Source organism: Pteronotus mesoamericanus, unplaced genomic scaffold (assembly GCF_021234165.1).
Source record: "Pteronotus mesoamericanus isolate MK-2021 breed Mesoamerican mustached bat unplaced genomic scaffold, CSHL_Meso_final contig_181, whole genome shotgun sequence".
NCBI lineage: Eukaryota > Metazoa > Chordata > Mammalia > Chiroptera > Mormoopidae > Pteronotus > Pteronotus mesoamericanus.
The window spans coordinates 12087496-12110056 of record NW_026555077.1 but is presented as its reverse complement, the minus strand read 5'-3'; the positions used below and the strand labels follow the sequence as shown (position 1 = coordinate 12110056).

The 22561-nt window shown below is 34.8% G+C and overlaps 1 protein-coding gene across 1 annotated transcript in view; it reads left to right on the top strand.

Annotated features, from left to right (window-relative positions):
• COL24A1 (collagen type XXIV alpha 1 chain) overlaps nucleotides 1–22561 on the top strand; it is a 299775-nt gene that overhangs the window by 26786 nt on the left and 250428 nt on the right. Inside the window, 4 exon segments of the mRNA XM_054566926.1 lie at nucleotides 808–861; nucleotides 13379–13423; nucleotides 18097–18150; nucleotides 19334–19378. Of these exon segments, the coding sequence (XP_054422901.1) occupies nucleotides 808–861; nucleotides 13379–13423; nucleotides 18097–18150; nucleotides 19334–19378 (198 nt within the window).

Genomic DNA, 22561 nt, shown 5'->3' with positions numbered 1-22561 from the left:
GGTTTAAGATTATCCCCCCATTCCTTTTAAACATGGTTTTTTCCTTGTTCCTGGTCTCCTCTGTCTCCCCTCCCTTCTACTCACCACAGACACTCCTTCCACCCCACTCATGTACTTCCCCCTTCCTCCCCCACGATGGGCTCGCAGCCCTTATTAAATCTCGGGGCTGGGTGAGGGAGGGACTACAGAGAGTTCTAATTGGTGACTGTTGGTCATGGGGGTCAAACACAGGGTCCTCCTGATAATTTTCACTGCAGTAACGCCCTGATGGTTATGCAGTCCCGGAACCACCGGTGCAATGCCGCCCCGGAAGCGGAAGTGTCCCTTTCCTGGTGCACTCTGTGAACTCAGCCGTGCTCCCCACAGCCCTGCTGCCAGGTTCCGAGGTTGCAGGTGGCTGGCCCCTCGCGCTGTAGGTCCTCACCAAAAAGAGCAGGCCAGAGTCCTCCACAGTTGCCACACGAAGTGCTTAAGGAATTTTAAAGTAAACTTTAGTTTATTAAAACATGACAAACCTTGGACCAGTGGGAATTTTGGGAATAAGGTCATTCCTCAGAGAAAAGAACATCAGACAAAAAGGAACAGGACCACGGAGGTAGGGCAGCCCAGGTTCCAGCTCAGCCTTGGAAGAGAGAAATCTTGGGAGCTTTAGACAAGGTCCCAGAAACGAGGTGGAACTTGAGCCAGATTGTGAAGGTCAGAAATGAATGCGGTAAGATGTTGACACCCAAGATGAAAGCCTGCAACACGGGAATTCTTATTTTCAGTCTTCTCTCATAACATTAAATCCCTGTGTTTTGTTCCTAGGGTGAGCAAGGCCTGTTTGGATTAATGGGCCCCCCTGGTATGCGAGGTGATAAGGTAAGATGTAGTTGTACTTTGGCATAACTCATAATTAGGTGTCATGAATCTAGGAGCTGTTCAATTCCTAAAAAAATCTCATTTTGAAGTTGAGCCTAAAGCCAATGTTTTAAATTTCTTTTCTCAGCAATAGGAGTTAAGATCTGTTATAATCCAGAAAATAGTGCCCGCAAAAGCCAAGGTTTTATAAAAGGGAAAGGAAAACCCTTCAGTTAATGATGAGAAAGTCACTGATGGAATATTGAAACTTTTCTTTTTATTATTATTAATATATTAGGAAAATAACCTACTTCTGAAACTTTGAAGTCGCCTTTTAAGTTTTGTATGTCCAAAGTGAGTTACACTTGATTATAGATAATACACTTGGCTTTTTTTAAAAAAGGGACTCTTATTTTATTAGGAAAAAATATCTGCCAGGAGATAGGTATATATGATATATATATATATATATATATATATATATATATATATATATATATATCTCCTGTCAAAGATTACATATATATATATGAATGTGTGGCCTGATGGGAAGAGTAGACATGAGGTCTGGGGACAGCTACAAAAAACAGTAGTCATACACATATAACTAAGCTTTCCCTGAGGTAAAAAGGAATACCAACACAGCTGCAATAATTATTTCATAAAATATGCTGTATAGTTTCCCGGATTACCACAAGTGTAAATTTTCCTCTATATATTCAGCTTTTCTTTTTTTCCCCAAACATCGAGTTGTTCATTTTCTACAGGGGATAAGGGAGACACAAAATTTCTTTCTAAGGTATTAAGAACCCCAAAATATCAGAGGGCAGTATTTGATGTGCAGTGGATTTTAACTATATGTAATAATTAGCTGTGTTGGTGTTTTAGTGTGTCATATTTCTTCTCTCATGGGAGATTTAGTTTAGAGGTGGTTACTTGGTTCAAATTCCATCTGCTATTTCCTACTTCCCAGAAACCTTGGGTAGACTGCCTAACCTCTTTAAGCTTTAGTCATCTCATCTTTACAATGTGAAGATGATACTGCCCACCTCATAGGGAATTATTGAGAACATGGAATGAGATTATCCATGCCACTACAGTGTCAGACAAATAGCAAGCCATTAATAAATGTTAACCATCAGCTATTTATCTGGTTTTGGAAAGGATTGTGACCTTGTTTGCTTTCCTTCATAACATTTGCTAAAGGGCTGAATTGTGAAATGATGAAAAAGGTTGTGATCTCATGGAGTATTCATTTTTCTTCCCGTGGCTATACCACACCATTATTCTTCTGGTACTCAGACTTGTCTCCATCCTAGACAGTACTTGGAATCTGATAACTTATTTGAATTTGTTGGTTGCCCCTATGGAGACATGAAACTGCAGAGTGATCATTTCTAACATAATTGATCATAGTATACAGTCATGAATGTGTTTGATTAATGCTACTTAGCATGACTCTGACCACTAAGTATACCTTGAGGAAACGGTACTGATGAAGGATATCAAACAAAGAAAATCTCATAATACAGAAATTATCTTAATTTGTTTATTTGATATTAAATATACAGTTATTTCATTCTAAAGAATAACTGCATACAAGAGAAAAACAAACTAATCATTACTTTCTGAGGTTAGATGATGCTGTGGCTCATGAAACTACCCAGAAAGAAAAACACTAGGTAAAAGTTGAGTGTTTATTGTGTAGATGAGGATACAAGGAAATATTATTTATAGAGAAAAATTTAAAAGACTGATTTTTAACCATTAGAGCAGATGATTGTTTAAACTTTAAAGTTGCACTTACTTAAAGAAACTTTTTTTACATTAGCTTCCAGAGCCCTCTGCACATATTATATGGATCTTGGCCCATAGGTATTTTAAAATACAGGGTCTGGCCCAAATAACGCTCCTTTATTATTACAAAATTTGTTATTACAAAATCATAAGCATGTAATTCTGTAACATAACAGTATCACACTCAAGTACACCATGTGACATTTTAGGTGAAATGTTCAAATTAAAACTATAAATTATTACACCCATATTATTACCTTACCAACCACACTCAAGCAGGCATTACTTCTGCTGGACCCTGTATTAAGAAGAATATATTCTTTTTAGTTTGTGTAAATCTAGTAAAATGAAATAACAGCATTGATTTAAACAAATTGCAAAATAGATTGTGTATGTTTCATAGACTCCTTTTCTGCCATATGACTTTTTAAAATTTTAAAATCTGGCTTTTAGCTCTGGTTGGGTGGTTCTGTTTGTTGGAATGTTATCCCATACATCAAAGTGTTGTGGAATTGATTCCCGGTCAGGGCACATACATGGGCTGAGGGTACCATCCCCAGGCAGGGCGAATACAGGAGGTAACCAGTCGATGTCTCTGTGTCCTTGTCTCTCTCTCTGTCTCTCTCTTTTTCTCTCCCTCTCTTTCACTCCCCCCTCTCCTCTCCTTCCTCTCAGTCTAAAAATGAATAAACATATCCTCAGGTGAGGATTTAAAAAGTAATAACAATAAAATAAAATCTGGCTTTTATTGTTAACTAATAGAAATAGTTCCTATAGAAGTCAGATCTTGCTGTGTTATCGATTATAAGCTATAGCTTAATTTTCTCTAGGAAAGATTTAGTTTAAAGTACTTAGGAACTAAATTACTTTCTCATAAGTGAAACATCCATGTTATACTGTGATTTGGCAGTAGATTAAAACAAGTGTTGAAATATTTGAGATGATTTGGTAGTTTTTCTGAGAATGTCTTTCCCCCTTTCAGAGTGTCTATAATGGAAATTATATACAAATTTTTTAAAAAGTTTTGCTAGCAAAAGGACATGAGCACTCAGTCTAAACCTCAACTAATTTTCCATATAGCAGGCTTGGGACAAGTTTCCATCATACTGTCAATGTGCGATATCTTACCTAAACACAAGCGTACAGTAGGAATACATTCAAAATTAACTCGAGAGGTGGTTCCTGGATGATTTGTATGAAGGAGGAAAAGATGAGGTTGATTATTAGGTAGAATGTTTAGGTAAGTTATAAGCTACTTTATAGAATTTACTAATTTTGATTTATTTTTGAACTATCTAGATCACTCTCAGAGTTACTTCCTGCAAACAGGATCCATCCTAAGAGAACCTAGAATAACGGCTCATATTAGCTGTAACCTAGGGACTCCTATTCCTTCATCATTGCAGTTCTAACTCTGATATGGTAGATGAATTGTATAGGCAAGACAAGAACTTAAGTTATTCATTTTGTAACTGAGGTATCTCAAGTAAACGCAATGAAGTTAAAAAAATTGCTCAGGGCCATTCAGAGCTATGCAAAGATTGAGAGATAAAACTTACTGACACTGAATCCACTGTGCTAATAATTATTCTGTTCATACTATAAGAGGTGAATAAAGTACTTGGGTTTTAATTAGTAGAGAGTTTATTACTAATTACACATTTTTATTTATTAAGCTATTTTATGAATTATAATTTTTACTGCTTATATTAATAGTAGCTATTTTGTTGTGTACAACATTCCTGCCTTTCTACTGAGCCCTATCTCTTTTCAACTAAAAACAGCTCTCTGTTTTACATGTTCAGTATGTCATAAATAAGTTGAAGTATAAAAGAATTAAATAACTTACCTGAGGCCACACAATTATTAACTAGGAGAGTTAAGACTCAGACCCAGGCTTATTTGACACATAACTGTGCTGTGAATAGCTTTGTATACTGCCCATTAACTAATTAATTAGTTCATTAAGACAGTATTTCTCAGATGTGTTTTTCAGTATTCTGACCATGTCAAGCATGTATGCAAGAAGAAGTAAAATTTTGTTTTTCATTAAGGCTAAGGGAGAAGATATAGTTTTGAATGACAGATAATAATGGCTTCATTATTCCTTTTCTCAGCAAGTATCTGAACATCTTAAAATTACTCTAATATAAGCCATACTGAAGAAATCTTTAAAATGGCTGCAGGCAAGTTGTGTAGAGAACACTGACAACTCTTGAAAGCTGTTGAGATAAATAAACAGAAGATTAATGTAAATATTTTGAAAAGTAGAATTAATATTGAGTCAGAAATAACAAAGCAGGTAAATCAGCAGCAATATTTCCTTTCCCTCTTCAGTATATTTTTTTGGTTTGCTTTTTTTCTTTCCCTCTTTTTATCCCTCTCCCCTCAACTTTTTTTATAAATCTTTATTAACATCTTTAACAAGCAATGTGTGTCTCCAGATTGACTTGTTACAGTGCCTCGATTTAGCTACTTCCATATAACTTTTATTTTGCTAGGAACTGAAGTATATTTCACTTCCCACTAAATGTCTAAATTCATGCCAAAAAGCAGATAAGTTTGATCCAGGGTGCATGTTGAGTTGGATGGAAGACAGGAGTCATAATTTTGAGCTTGGACACCAAATGGATTTTTAAGTTGGTTTTTAATATAGCTGATCAGTTGCTATATTAATATTGGAAGTCTGCTACTTAAAATTGTAAGAACATTAACAGTGATTTCAGTTGAAGCAGTTTTTTTTTTTTAGAATCAGAAGGATAAGTCAGGTGGGAGAAGTTAAGTACCTCTTAGCATGAGGGTATAACTCAGAGCACTTGTGAAATAATGCATACATATTAAAACAGATTTTTGTGAATACTGTATGGTAGTATTTTTCTTAATATCAAAAAGTACTACTTAAGTTTTAGTAATAGTATTAGTAATAATTATAAATCAGTGTGAATTCTTATTTTATTCTGGAGGAATTATTTCAATTATTTTAGAAAATATTTCCATTACATAGGAGGTAACTTTATAAAGCTGAAAAGGGGAAAAAAACTGAAAGCATCAGGTGGGATGCACTGTGATTTATCAGTCATTCAAAAACTATGCAGCTTTTCGTAATCTTTTTAAAGCAAGGACTGTGTGAAGGAGCAACAACAATACTGAGTGTTGATTGCAACAACAATAAAAAAATCAGGGTTGGAATAAAATCCGTGATGGGAAGAGAAATGAGAAGAATTCTATTTTTCATAGTTAATTCATCTTTTCATTTTCCCATTATCCCTGTAAAAATCTGCAGAGCAGTGTTTTACTTTGAGCTGGTTCCCAGCCCAGGCGTAGCACTGAAAGCCCAATGCAGATGCTGCTGCCCAAGGGCTGTGCTGTCGCCAGTCACCCTCTCCCTTCCCTGCAAGCTGTCATTCCCACTAACGGGAGGGGAAGCTGAGAACAAGGCAGCGCAGTGCTGAGCTCCCCCGCAGGCCAGCCGGTGGTTGCCAGAGGGGTATAATTTGTGGGACTTTGAAAACTTCCCTGTGTCCAAAGATATATTCCTCAGCCTGGCTCTTATGATTGACATTGTAACATTAACAATAAGTGCATTTGGCTAAACATATTTTAGTTTCCAGGAAGTTCTTTTTTTCCCCACTTAAAATTATTTTAATGGTTGCTTTAGAGTTTACAATATATAGTTTTAATTAATGTAAGTCTATTCTTTTTTTTAATTGTTCAAATGCATTTGTCTCCATGTACCCACCACCACTTTCCCCTGCCCCACTCACCCCCACCTCCCTCCCTCCCTCAATCCTCCCCACTTTGGCTTAGTCCATGGGTCCTTTATACATGTTTCCAGGAAGTTCTTTAAAAAATTTCCATGTCCTCAGAAAATGTTGTCATCTTCAGGTAGCATCATTTTGAGAATTAGTTTGTGATACTGTTTTTTTCTCCACAAGACCTAGTTGAGAAGGACTGTAAATGTTGATGGGACCAAAGTGAAAACTGAGTACTAATTAAAGGAGGTTAGTGGGTCAGTATGGGAGGAGTTGGGGACCAAGGTTGACAGCAACCTGTTTTGTGCAGGAGGGAAGTGTGTTCTAAGGAGGGGAAGGTGTGTGGAATACAAGGGTTTGTGCAGCATTCATTTTGTAAGCCTCCTCAAGTCTGCAGTTATCTGGGATCATTCATCTATTAAATATTTTAAAAAATAATTAAACTATTTACTCTTATGCATTAGGAAATTCATTGCCTTCGTGCTTACGTTCCCATGGTTGTTAGTTTCTATCTAATACTGAATTCTTGCTTAGGCTTCCTTTTTTGGTCAATTATGACCATCTTATCACTATTCTCAATGTTGCCATAACTTCCTCTTGTTATTTTGGTCAAAACATGGTTACAGGCTTTTCTCTGTATTCCTCAAGTCATTGCTGACCTGAGTCCTGTGGTGTTTGACAAAGCTGATAGAAACTTGGAATTGCCTAATCTGTAATGTTATTATATTACAGATACAGAAAATGTCATATTGGCCTTCAGAGAGCAGTGCAATAAGAGTCCTTAAGTGCAGAGACTATGTTTTATTCATTGTGGTGTCTCAGCCCAGCATCCAGTACATAATAAGCACATATTAGTAAATGAATGAACATTGGTGTTTTTTAGCTGTAATTGACTGTGCCCTTTCACTTGGTCCTCATAGTCATCATTTTTATTTCCCTATACAAATATAACTGACAGAAATTTTAAGTCTTGACAAAAGTTTTTAAAGGTAATAGAACAATTGTAACTTTTCCCATTATTAAGATTGCTTTGTGTGGTTTCAGTTTGTGTGGTCAGTTTTATGGTCCTATACTAAGGGCCTATATATATATAAAGGTTTTATATGCATGCAAAGGAGGATGACTTGTATATAAATGATTTTATTTCTGTATCCAAATTTTAATTACTTGGGGAAATTCAGGTATATATTTAAAATTTGTGTCTTTCCCATCCCTAAATATTTCTAATTTTGATTCATTTGTATGTTTTCTTTTTCTCTCTTTTTCTTTTTTGTTCTGTGTAGTTGCCTAGTGATAACATATTTGTTAGGGTTCAATTCTTGTTCAAATAAGTATCAATATTAAAATTAAAGTCTCTATATTAAAATTAGATTCTAAGCCCCATTTATAATGGAATTCTTGGTAAGGCAACTTTTCATTACAGCAAAAACTGAGGCAATTCTATAACCCATTATAATGGGCTTTTATTCTGTTCTAAATCACAATTTGTAAATTTTCCTATCAGTATTTTTCAATGCATTCATTAGAGAAAAATCGTATGTTGGTCATTGCACATTTTTTGTTATTCTTCCTATGTTAGTATATAAAACAGTAACTCAAGTAATATTTTCAAAAAACCACAATATAAACTAATTTTTTTTCAATAAAATGGCCAGTCCCTGGGTTGGAATTTTGCCAAAGCTTGAATGTAGGCAGTTGCCCCAAGAACTTACTCCCTTTGCTTTTTTTCCTCTAAAGATTTTATTTATTTATTTTTGGAGAGGAGAAGGGAGGGAGAGAAACATCAATGTGTGGTTGCCTCTTGCATGCCCCATACTGGGGACCTGGCCTGCAACCCAGGCATGTGCTCTGACTGGGAATCAAACCTGCAACCCATTGGTTCACAGGTCAGCATTCAATCCACTGAGCCACACCAGCCAGGGCACTTTTTAAAATTGTATGGACTAGTATTTAAGTAGAAAATAAATGAATTATATAGTCAAAAATGTAGGGAATAAATGAAGGTTTTTAAATAATAGTGGTGTTAACTCCAGTATATTACAGATGTAATATTATATTAAAAGTAACAAGAAGATATTCTTTCTCTTACTTATCACCTTTCAACATGAAGAGAATTGAAATATCATATTAGACACTTAGAATTTATTTCCCACCCAAGTAATTCTCAAATACATCCAAATCGTTCCATTAGTTTATCCATGCATCTAAGTCTCTCCATCAATTAACTAATGAGCACTTATTATGTGTCAGGCACTGTTCTAGGCACTGGGGATACCCACATTGAATAAAATAGGCAAGCAACTTAAATTAAGTTTAAAGTCCTTAAGGGGCTTCTGTGACTCTATCACTAGATCTAATGTATAATTATCTTTCACCTAGACTGTCATGGCGGCCTCTACATGAACCAGTCTTCCATTCTGCTATACCCCAGAATCCCCATCTTTGTTTCAGATCATATGCCCATGAATCAGGTTTTTCTCTGATACATACATTAATCTTATCTGAGTGCTTCCTGCACCTCCAATTGTGAATTGACTCATATATGACTTTGTCTCATATATATATCTTTGACTCATGTAGGCCTCTGTTTTTCATTCATTAAAAGCTAAATTTTTAAAAAAAGAAAGTGGTAACTTTCTTATAGATTCAGGTTATCACAGAATGCTAGCAATAAAAGGAAATTTAGTAATAATTTATTTCAATGCTGTTATTTAACAAATGAAGACTTTAAAATTCATGATATAGCTAGTTAGCGGCAAAAGTGGATCTAGGACTCAGTGTGCTTGGTCTATTCTATTTTTTTTTTCCATCCTCGCCCAAAGATATTTTTTTAAATTGACTTTTTTTAGAGAGAGAGAGGGAGAAGAGGAGGGAGAGAGAGAGAAAGAAACATCGATGTGAGAGAGAAACATTGACTGGTTGTCTTCTGTATGTGCTCTGACTGGGAATCAACCCACAACCTTTTGGTGACCAGTATAACTCTCCAACTGACTGAGTCACCTGGCTAGTGCTACTTGGTCTATTCTTTATGTTATTAGTAGTAAGACAAAAAGCAAATGCATTTGTTTTCTTTAAACCTTTTTAATTGCAAAGAATGGAGAGAGAATTATTTCAATCCTTTCTGCAGCATTAGGAGAAGCAGAGACCATGGAATCTAACAATAGGTACTGTAATAAGACTTGGCTCTGTGGAGACAGGCACTAATTCAAAACAGCTCTGAGTATCTTAGCAGCATTAGTTTGTGCACTTTTCACTGTACTTCTCTACCGGTACTGCTCTTCATCTACTCTCTGTATCTGCTTTGTTGTATTATCTTAATTTTCCCCTGGCAACTTTCTCAACAGTTTTGGCTTACTCTAAATTGTTTACTTTATACTTCCACTTTCTTGAGCATCTGATTGCCCCAACCCTTTCTCTTAACCTTTCTTTGTGACTCTTTCCAGCTTCAGCCCCCTCAACTACTAAGTACCTAAACCAATCTTCCCTCCCTCCCTCCCTCCCTTCTTTCCTTCTTTCTTTCTTTCCTTCTCTCTTTTTTAAAAGTTACACTTAGAAAAGAGAACTTGACTGGCCCAGGTTATCCCTTTTTAGATAAACCTCCTCATTCCAAGTGACCTTACAGGCTACTGGCCAGACTTTGTATTGGCCTCACTTTGATCAGAAGCCATCTCTTATGGCTGAGGTGAAGTAGGAGTGAGCTCATGAGGAAAAAGATCATGGCTGTTTGGTGCTGTCCCTTTATCAGAGCCTCTGGATGATGAGGAATCCCTTCAAAAGGAATTGGACATAAGGAAGATTACATGATTCACATGTCTGGTTCGCTATTATAGAATGCTTCCAGGAAAGGAAACTCAGGAAGTTGTACCACCACTGCATTCTGTTTCTCCATGGGGTAGGGAGGGAAGACACTCTGGTCAGAAAATCAGGTGGTAGCCAAGAAGGAGAAGCATTTTGCTCAATTTGGTTCATAGAAATAAAAAAACAAGTAAACACATTTTTTAAAAAGGAAAAGAAAACAGGCAGAGAATTTGTCTACTTTTGTGCCTCTCACCCTGGCTCCTCATTCCTCATCTTCCTGTCATTCTCCTAGGAACTTTTAGCTGCCAACCTCGCTGGTCTTAGTGCTGAGGACATTTGTTATTTCCCGTTATAAAAAGTGAAAACAACTTAGCTTTGTGGATATTTTTATTTGTAGAATCTTGTATAACATTTGGACAACTGAGAACATTATGTATCATTTTGTAATTAGGCTGATCTTTAGTTATCTTTAAAAAATGTATAAACTTAGACCAAAATTCAGTTAAAACATTAGGTATAGAAGATGCTGTTGGTAAATGTGTAGCTTTAATAATACCATGATTCATACAATATAACTCCTGTTGTTAATGGTGAACAGCATCAGATGTTAGACCTCAGTCCTTGCATTTGGTTAGGAAAGAATTTAGAGCCAGGAACACTAGTGCAAGAAGTTTATTTAGAAGGTCACAGAGGTAGGAGAAGTGAGCCAGCTGGGCTGTGTGGACTCAGGAAGCAAGTTACAGAGACAAAAGAAGGGCTCTTGGAGCTTAGGAAAAAGAAAAGGAGCTAAGCCTGGAGTAAGTAGAAGGGGAAAGTTTTGGAAGTACTCCAGATAGAGCACCTGGGGAAAGAAGGGGGTGAGGAAAGGCATTGACAGGCTGAGGGAGAGGGAGGGAGAGAAGAAGAGAGAGATGAGGGGGGAGGGGAGAGAGAGAGAGTTCATCTTAAGGGTTTTTACCTGTTTTCCAAATGCAGGGATTTTAGGGGAGGATATCAATAGAATGTTCATCAGATTTCCAGGTGTGTCCTTGTAGGATCCCGGTCTCTTCTGATTGGTGGGTGCTAGGGTAGAGGGTTATTAGTCATTCCATGTAGTCCTGATGTCAGCTATGACATCACTTCATCTGGTTTTGCTGCTTTTCTGGGCCTGGATCTGATATATCTGAGGCCTATGTGTTATCTCTTGTTTGACCAAAACTCTGTCACTCTCATTAGAAGATCTGAGGCTTTGTTCTGAAGGTTATTTAATGTGTGCCAGAACCTCCTTGTTCTGAGGGCTTAATGGTAAGGTAGTGGTCCTGTAAGGGCTTGTATGGGAGGCATATGAGGTTATTCGCTTTTCCCCTTGTTCCTTCTGTGAGGTGGTCTAGCACATGACTAATGACATGCCAGGGCAGTGTCTGAATTTCATGGCCAACTGTATGCTGGGGGAGGGGAGATCACCCTGGGGGGTGAGGCCCCACCCTGGATACTGGTTTTCCCGGTTTTGCCCTTTGCTTCGCTCCTGGGACTTACCATCTGGGTGACCTTATGTACCTGTCTGCACTCAAAACAACTATAACATATAAAGTAAATAGAAGGGCAGGTCACTCAATTCTTGATAAATCTATCAAACCAACATGATTCCACCTAACCATCATGACTGGTCAAATCATTTAATTTCTCAGAAGCCAGTTATCTGTCGAAATGAGAAAAATACCTGCTTCATAGAACTGCAGTGGTATTAACTAAGGTATTTGGAAGTAGTTGACATAAAGTCTAGCTTATCCTAGTAGTTCACTGAAGTTCCTTTGTTCCTGCCTCCCCCACCCCCGCTTTTACCCTTTTTCATTGCCACTTCTCTGATCTCTTTTTAATGCCCTAATCAAAAAAGAACTAAGTTCCCAGTTGATAGGTCTTTCCTTTGCCCTCTTATAATTTTGTTACTTCTCTGTTACGAATATGCTTACATATAGCATAGATAACACAAAAGTCTTCCTCTCCAAATTTTCTTTCTTTTTCTAGTCATCTCTCTAGTTCCCAAGAGACTTCTCTACTTAAACATTTTATTGTTAAGTTTAACATCTCAAAAGCTTTTAAATCATTTTATTTTTCAAATAGACACCTCTTCTATTAATAATTTTCTCATCGTCTAATCAAAACATCATTTCCTTCTTGAATTCATTAATTCAAGTTGATAAACCCTCTGTTTAATTCTGAATAATTATTCATTCCATTATTTATATCCTGAAACCTCTAAAACTTAAGTTTGCAGTATATTGATTTGAACTTTTTGATATTTCTAAACTATAATTTATTTCAGGTTTTTGAGTAATATTTCACCTAAAACCCTATATGGTTCATTAAAAAAGAAACTTTTTCATGTTCTTTTATACACAAAAATCTAGTAGGTATAGGTTGATTTACTGATTGATGATTAGAGCTATTCAAATAATCAAAGTATTTATTTCTTTCTTCCTGTCCTTTTTTTTTTTGTTTCCTTCATTTTTCTCACAGAAGAAAATCTTTCTAGAGGATAAAGATACTTATTTTATATATTTGGGTGTTAATAATAGAAATTAATATTTAAGTTTGGTTCTAATATCTGGATTTTTTTGTTGCTAATTTCTTTTTTTAGTTGAAGTATAATTGACATATAACATTTGTTACTAATTTCTTAGCTTTCTAAAATCCCTTTTGATGGACCTGTGAACAGGCTCTTTTATTTGTCTTAGCTCACTCATGGAGTGTTATGACAGTAATTTGAATTAGATAAACTGCATGGATGTGGTCCAGTTTTTCAATAATTACAAACAGATTATGTCTTAGGGCACATTGTTTTAGCATTAGTGAAGTAAAACCAACTTTTAAAAGCTTTACTGAAATTTAGCAGATAATTGCTAGATACCAGCCTTTTATAAAAGCTGCTCTTTTATTCTATACTATGCTACAATTATAAAACTATGCTACAATTTTAGTTGATTATAACAAATCATTAAAATATTATTCAAAATTAATAATATTAGCAATAATTTATGTAATAAAAGTTACTTATTGAAAAGATTAAATTTATTAAATAAATTAGTAAGAATTACATTTACACTGATGAGGAAACCATAAGTTGAGGTTCAAGACAACCTAGAGCCTATGTTTCATTATTTGGCTTATATGGGTTTACTTTTCATAGCACATTTTCACCTTCCCCCTTGCAGGGTCTTAAAGGACATCCAGGCCTCCCAGGACTCCGAGGTGAACAAGTAAGTACTTCCTTTACAACGCTGTTTCTTTTCCAGTGAACAAAGGTACTCACTGGAGAATTTCATTGAGAGGTTTTATTTCCTCAGTTAATAAATTGAAATTTACTATTTCAATTTCCCAATTATTTTCCCTTTGTTTAGTACAGGACAAACTTTTAATTGACTATTTGTTATAGTCTCCTTTTTCTTTTTCTTTTTTCATATTCCAAAATGACTTTCACTATCTGCCTAATAAGTTCCAGAACAGCAATTCTTAAACTTTAATGGTTCGCCACCTTCTTTGAGAATCTTACAAATGCTATGAACCCTTTTATCAGAAAATACGCTTATCCGAGCATGTGCACACACCCACGTTCACACACCCATGTTCAAACACACACACCTCGTTAATTTTGTACAATTTTAGGGCCTTGCCTCTTCACTAAATCCTATTTACAATCCTTGCATAGGGAATGCAAATACATTTCAATAACAATCCAAATTAGGGTGGCATTATGCTGCTGTCCATTATATAGGTACATATATATGCATAATTAAAAGTCAAAATAGTTCGGAACTACAGCATCTCATTTTTAATTATGTTATTCGTTCTCTCTCCCAACAGAAAATATTATATCATTTTGTCATAGGAAAAAAAAGTCATACCTCTCATTTTCAATACAGTATGTAGTAGGCTAGTATAAATAAAGCAGTGAAAAGGATAGGAGAAGAGAAACTAACCAGGGTGACAGATTCTGTTATTGGAGATTCAGCAGGTAGCCTCAGGAAGCCCTAAAAGGAGCTCAAGAAAAAGTAAAGGTGGGGATCGTCACTTGAGGGAAAGATGTAAGTGAAGAAAGCCAACTTTCTATTTCATTTATGTTAAGTGGATCAGTGCACTCTGTCCTCTGAAGCACAAGATTACCAGTTAGTAGACATGGCAAGCAAAGTGTAACAGGTATAACTTCAGTTTCCTGAAGATTAAACAATTACTGAAGAGCATTTCAACTTTTATGGGTGAGAGTCACAAGCATGGGAGGGAGAGAATACGGAGGAGAAAAAAACCCTAGAATACTGCTTTCACAGAAATGTATAGATTCCAATGAAGAAAACATAATATTTCATAAGAAAGTGAAAAATTGATCTTGTGTCAGTAGTAAGAACTGCTTATAACCTAGTTCTGTTGGTATACATGTTATTGTTTGGTGAGTGTTATACTTTTAAGAGTCTAAAGTCAATTTTAAAGGCTGGAAAATGTATGTTGGAGTCAGTTCTTATTTTCTCTTCTAATTATTTCTAGAAAAAAAGCAACATTTGATAACTATGAGGAACAACTAATATCATTTTGTATATTTTGTATTTTAACTGTGAAGATGCTGTGAAATGCTGTGATCATTAAGACGAACATAACTAATTTGCCCAGAGACATTTGCTTCTGGAAAATTTGTAAATATCTATAAATTGGTCAGCAAATATTTTGAAAAGTATTTATACCATCTGTGCAAGTTCTAGTAATAAGATCTGTCACTCCCTGAGTTTATTAATTGCCAAACTGTATTACTTGTTAACTACAATTTGTAGTGGTATAATTACTAATTGAATACTTCCATATGTTTACTAATGGAATGCTCAGCATCACTAAGAATGATTGCAGTTAGCCCACATTTAAATATATTTATACACATTTTTCTGTTTTATTCACACTATAATCCTGTGACCTAGATACTATTATCCTGTTGTACCAAGGATAAAACTGAGATGTAGGGAGGAACCCACACTCTCCATGAAGTTTGACTGACACAGAGTGTGTACTTTAGTGGTTAGAGCATGAAGTGGGATTGGGACAGGCTTCTTATCCCCAGTTCCTCCAGAGACTATAAGGTACAGCTTTCTGCCTGAAATCCTCCATTCAATCTAAAGATTTAAGTAAGCCATGTTTTCAAAAACATTTTTAAGTGCAGAGTGAATTGAGTTGTAGTGTTCATTTTGAGTTTCTTTTGAGCTTCTGTGGTTGTTACAGTGATTTTAGGGTATGGTTGGCTTAGAATATATTTATACCATTTAAGGCTGTGCTGAAGGCTTACTTGTTTACTTTGTTGACTGCTATTCCAGTACAGCAGAATTTAGCCATCCTTTGGAGCTCTTTTGTGTATTTCTCTGTGCAGCTGGAATGGGTTAGCTCTCCACATGCTGCTTTAATATGTTCTATAAAAATCCATTCAAAATCAATTTTACTTATGTCTTATAAGAGACTGCTTTTTAAATTGGGATCAAGTAACCTAATTTGGCTAGGAAAGGAATGGAAGGATGGTGGTAGGCATTAGTCAGATAGTGACCTACTATTTTAAATTTGTTTCACTCATTTCTATTGGCATACTTAAATAAAGGTTTGTGAAAGTCTGGATATTGGTCTGTGTATTTCAGAATTGGGTGGGGCCTGAAAGAAGCAGTTATAAATCGACTGGAGCAAATCTCTTAATTAGAGGGCTTTCCCTAGAGCACTACTGGAAGTTATTTGCACTTCCAACCTGTGCTAGAAAGGCACCCTTGAGTGGTGGTCTTCGGAGTTAGATTTGCTTATTTAAATCCTAACTTCCTACTTACTAGCTTAATGACTTTCCACTGGTGAGAAATACTTCATGGCTCATATTTCTCATCTGCAGAATAGGGATAATGGTACCTTACAGGGTTTGAGCAGATTAATTATAATATATATATAAATAAAATACTTGAAATAGTTCCTAACACATGACACCTGGCTCAATAAATGTTGCTATAGAAATAAAATGTCATATTATATATAATATTAATAAGGTAATATCTAGCATGTAAATATGGTTTCTGAAATTCATAGGATATAATCTCTTACTTGCAGACAAGAATTTTACCCTGTAATTGTCAGAAGGCCACTATTTATTCACATTTTGTTAAATTGTCCATTGTCATATCTATGTATATTGTCCATTTATCTGTATGTATATTTATATGTGCATGTGTGTATATCTGGGTTCATATCAAGGCTCTGCTACTTACTATGGCATCTCGGATATGTTTCCTAGCTTCCTTGCATGTTAGTTTTTCCATACATAGAATGGAGAAAATAGTATCTATCTTATAGATGGTGTGAAGTAGATGTAAGGTACTTGGTATAGTAATTGACACATAAAAAAGTGCTTGGTAAACAGTACTTGTTAGAGCAAGGAAAGGAAGGGAGACAAGAGGGAGCAAAATGAGACAGAATAAAACTGAGAGATGGACTCTGAAAAAAGTAGAAAGAAAGATATGTTAGGAGTCTACATGTCAAATAGAAAGGGACGGCAAAACCTTTCAACTGTGATTCTTACTTGCATTTTCCTTGGCCTTTTCTTTCTCTGGACTTCTTGTACTGTAGGAGTTTTATAGCGTTTCTATTCTCAAAATAGAGGTAACACTCTTCTATCTATCTCGTAGCAGATGGGCAAAGGGCTAGTGTCTTTTGCTATCTCTTTTACAAACAGCAAGCAGGAAATGAATTTTACCCAATAAATAAGAAATCTATGACAACTTGCTGCCACAAGCTGAGGTAAAGGCAGCTCAACATACATTATTCTGGCATTTCTTTTCTTCAAGAATTATTATTTTGGGGGGGATTTTTGAAAACGTTTTATTATGGAAAACTTCCAAGCACATAAAAAAAGTAGAGAGTGTAGTCTACGGCTGACCGCACTGAACACATCTCATGTTGCCTCATCTCAGAATCTAAAAGCAGAGAGTGTAGTGATAATGAATCCCCATGGACCCATCACCGGCTGCAACAATTATCAACTCACTACCAACCTTGTTTCATCTATGCCCCCACCAGCCATCACCCCTTCCCTGGGTTATTTTGAAACAAATTCAAGACATCACATTATTTCAGTGATTCTCAGCCTTCCATGTGCATCAGAATCCCCTGAAGGGCCTATTCTTCGAAAATTATAAAATAGACAAAAACTCTGAATAAATTGATGAATGAATGAATGGACAAATAATGTATCAGTGAAAGAAAGTAAAAATAAGTGGAGGTACTTCTTTTTTACTATTCCACCCACGTCAGCATGTTTTCCTTGTTAGGCCTTCAAGTCTCCATGAATCAGCCTCCCGTCTGCAAAGCTTGTTTTAAATGAAAAACGAAGTTATCAATTCAAAATGAGTTAACCATACAAAGTTACTATGTGAATTTTTAGATGGATGTCATGATACAGATATTCACCACTTAATATCCATGTATTTAATCAGTCTTGCAGAATAAGTTTCCCTTAGGAAGGCTGAAGAGGTTGGTTTTGAAGTCTACTGTTCTATTCAACCTTAGGGGGCTATGCGCAGACCGAGAGGAGGAGTTGCAGGGTGACTGAGACGAGAAGGAATCCAATTAAAAGAGAGACTGGTTATAAAGAAATGCACCAACTCCTTATAAAAAATGCCGCCTTTATTTGTGTAGCACGGGATTTTTCCATCCCAGATTTATTATTATTAATATTCAATGTCTCATGTAGGGTCCTAACCTAAGTTTTATCTACTCATCCTTAGCAATTTGGGGTTATTTTCATGTGTAGGACACTTGGTATTTTTATGAGGAGAACATTTTTTTCCAAACTTGGGTATTATAAATGCATCAAATTTGTTTTCTTGGGCTTCTTTTGACTTTGATGTATTTTATTTATTTTTCATTCCAGGGAATTCCAGGATCCACTGGTAATATCGGTTCACATGGTTACCCTGGCAGGCAGGTGAGGTAACTATATTTACACTTCTTTTTTGTTTGTCTTCATTAATATATTTTATGTTCTGATTTTGAGAGTCAGTGTTTAAATGATAATTGATTTATTTTTTTAAAATAATGAATTACTCAGAGCAAAATAATTTCAAAATTGTAAAAATCCATCAAGAATTTTATTGCAGAAAGTATTGTTTAAAATGGCAGCAGAGTTTTTAAACCTGTTTGATGTTATATACCTTCAAAATTGAAATGCCTAAGGGTCTAATAAGATTGTAAAATAGCCCTGCTGCTGATTTTACAACACTGCCACTGACTAAAATGAAGTAATGGTAAGAGTTAAGACTCTATATAATAAACAAAAATTTTAAATAACAGTTATAAAAACTTGGGACACAGTTGGCAGTGCTACCTATATCATTACTTAATACTTCTATCTGAACTGAATTTAGTTTTGTATACTGTTTTCGAAAACTCATTCTAATCATTTTATATTTATTTTCCTCTAATTTCTTACTTTCTCTACTCTATGTAGAGTAATAATAGGACGCATTTTCTTTCTGAGATTTTCATGAATTGATTACTTACTCTTGAAGTTAATTATTCATTTAGCACTGTAGAAAACTACATTTTAAAACTTTTTTATTCTCAAGAATGAGGGAAATAAAAATGGCAAAAAATAATCTATTAAAAAAATTTCATTATTTAGGTCTTTAAAAATACATTGTGGGTGTTGTATATTAGAGTCTTACCACCAAGTGAAGATATATGTTGTACAAAAAACGTAAAATATACTGAAAATACTCAAACATATGGGTGTGATATGAATTTAAAAATATATTTATTTTTAAATGTTATGGGAATATATTTTAGATAAGTTAATTAGAAGTGTTTTAAAAGAACACAGTTTTCCAATGAGAATAATTTAAAGAAAAAAAATTTTTTTGTATCTGACAGCATGTGTTAATCTACTTAATTTAGTTATCTAAAATATATTTGTGTGTAGATTATATATATACAGTACCTCTTTTGTTCTGAAATTCTAAAATTACTTAAATGTATATAACCTTCATCAAGTATACGGAGTTTTAAGTTTTATAAATAATTGTGAAAATGATACTTTTTAATGTCTTTTGTTAATCTATCAACAACTCTCTAAAAATACTGTAATACGATGATGTCTTTGTCCACACTAGGGATTAGCTGGACCAGAAGGTAATCCAGGTCCAAAAGGTGTACGAGTAAGTAAGCATTTTCATCATTTTGTTAGGTATGCTTGCAAAAAGTAGAATGAAATGTACAAAATATTTATTATATTCACACTTTTGTAGGAACTTTGAATGTAATGCATATTGATCCTGAAAAGAATTATACTTGTTAAAAGATAGATATGTTTGCTCTTAAGCCCACAGAAAGTAGTCTTATAGCAGCAGGTTTTAGGTCATTCTTTGATAGCTCTTACCTTATTTATATCATTTTGCTTGCCCCTAGAAAAATGTCTGGTGTGCTATATGCTCTATAAACATTTGTAATATTATGTGTATATAAACATACATAGACCTAAGAGATCATAATGAAACAAATAAAGAAGCAAAAAATTCATATTAGTTTAGGGCTGAGATAAAGAAGACAATAAGCTTATCATATCAAGAACATACAGTTGCACTTCCAAACTATTAACGGAGTTGTTGGCCACTTTTAATCATTAAGGGAGTAAAAAAATTTTCTGTGATATGTTATATTATGTGCTACAAATTAAACCAAAGTTGGTTCTAGGAAAAATTAATAACAATATACTAAAATTTTTGTCTTAAAAATTCTTCATTCTTAATATTTATTTTCCAGAATCTGTGCCTTATATTATTTGAAATACTTTTTTGAAATAAGAAATGCATAAAGTATTTAAACAGTATGTGCTGTAATGATGCTTTACATTTTTAAAATACTTTCATATGTATTTTCTTCCTCTATTTTGCTATCAATCATGTAAAGTAAGAGAACAGATGTATTATCTCATTTTATAGATTAGAAAATAGTAAGCTAAAGAATTTACATGATTTGGCAAAGTGATAGCTGGCCAGGACTAGACCAGTCTTCTCACCTCTAGTTCTGTACTCTTTCTGCTTTATCCCATGCTGGCTCTACCCTTGCATTAAGTGAAAATGGGGAAAAGACATGTATTTTTCATTAGAAGCTGCAACCAAAGCACATGTTGACTTGAATTCAGGAAGCAAGAAGAGGTTAGAAGACAAGAACATGGGTTTTGGAGTTAGGCCTGCTTCCCGGCCCCTGACCCACTTAACTCCTCATTCTCTAGATTTGTGACTTTAGATATCATTCAACCCCTCTGTGCTTCATTTAAAAAAAAAACAACAAAAAACCTTATTATGTGCTGATACTGAAACTTACCTTAAAGCACAGTATTCTTAATATTCTTAAAGCACAGTATCTAGAATATAGCATGTATTTTCTATGCAGATTATATCATTATTATTGAACTAGAGAGTATCTTTGGTGCATGAATTAATAACTCCAAGACATGTTATTTAATGCTGTGCAGTTTTCTTGCACTGCATTTTCTCATCTTGCTTCAGTGATCCTATAACATTTTGAAGTTTTTTTTAATGTCATTTTTACACTATATTATATGTTCTTTTGTTGGGTTTTTTTTCCCCCATTTGTATTGAAAAAGGTTGTAACATCTTTTAAGTTGTACTTTTAGGTTTTGGTGGCCACTTCATAAAATAACTTTTAAAAAATAATACAAATCTAATATTTTCTGATGTAATTCTTTCTTTTTCTTTTGGGACAGTGGGGGAAATCAGGAGGGTATTTCTTTGGGTTTCACATTCACAAAGGGTCTCAAATGTAGATTTTTGACATTAAGACCAAATGTGGTTAAAAAGACAAAAGTCACAAACACACTGAGAAGATTATAAAATGATTTTTATTTAAATTGTGTTCTGTTACTGGACTATACCATGGGTTATGCACTTTAATGTTTTGATAAATCATGTAGTTTATTATCTTTCAATTGATATTTGATGGCATTAACTGATGGTAAGATAATTACTTTTTAAATATAAATGTTAAAAACAGATCATCATTTGTAACCCTCATTTGGTATTTCTTTGAGCAATAATATGCTGACTGCCTCATAAATGTAGATGTGTGTAGAGCCTCTCCTGATGGTTTAATGGCCCGGCTAGTCACACAAAATTGCCTCTAACTAGATGTACAACTGTCAGTCCAGAAAGCAAAACTTAGAGTGATGTCATTATTTTTTGTTACTAGTTTCATTATACACTAAACTCTAGCTCAGTGATGTTTTGAGAATGACCACAAACCCTATGTGATTTCTTTGGCGGCTGCTCCTAACATTTTATTTCTGTTAGAAGCAGCATAGCATATATCAAGAAACTGTTATGAAACACCTGTGTAATTATTCACAGCATTGTTCCTTTTAAAATCTTACTTGTAAAATGTGCTTATACCCTATAAAGGCTCTGGTCAGTAGAGGTCTGACTTTTCAACTTCTGAGTTCTCGAATGATTATTTAGTCCACTGCTATGTATACCCAGTTAGGGTGTCTGTTTCTTTTATTTATAAGCAACACTCCAGTTGTATATATTAACACAAAAGTTAACTGTTTTTAAACTTGAAGCCATCTGTAGCTAATGATTGGGAACATGCATGCAGCTTGTCATCACAATTGCAAGTGTTTGGAATCAGAAATACTTTCAGATGCTTCATTTTAAAAGAAACCTTCATCCTCTAGATGTTTGGCTTTCAAGCAAACAAATTATACATGTTTCACTTATTATTAAAGTTAAGTAGAAGGAAATTAATCCTTTCTCTTTTATTTTTTATTTTTTTTGCTTGTTCATATAATCTATGGAACATAGGGAATGTTAAAGGTGTTTCTCCTGTCAAAGGAAAGTGCTCTTTACCATGGCAACAGCTAAGTAGCTTTCATATTCAGGATAAATCCCTCACAAGGTTCTTATTCCAGGCCACTTAGAAATGATTCCTAAGACATTTACTTAAAAATAATGTGATAAAATATATGCAGGAATGGGCAAAAGTAGGTTTACAGTTGTTCAGATGGAAAATAATACAATAGATAATAATACAAGGATAAACTATCTGTTTTATATTCTCAGAAATATAAACCTACTTTTGTGCTAACAAAGTTTAAGTGTACAGTTTAGTGGTGTCTTAGTTCAGGCTGCTGTAATAAAAATATCATAGACTAGATGGCTTAAACAATAAAGACTTATATCTCACAGTTCTGTAGTCTGGGAAGTCAAGATCAAGGTGCTAGTAGATCTGAGGTCTGGTGAGGGCCCACTTCATGGCTTGTAGACAGCCACTTTCTCTTGGCCAAGAGAGTAATCATGTCTCTCAGATCTTAGAAGGGTAAT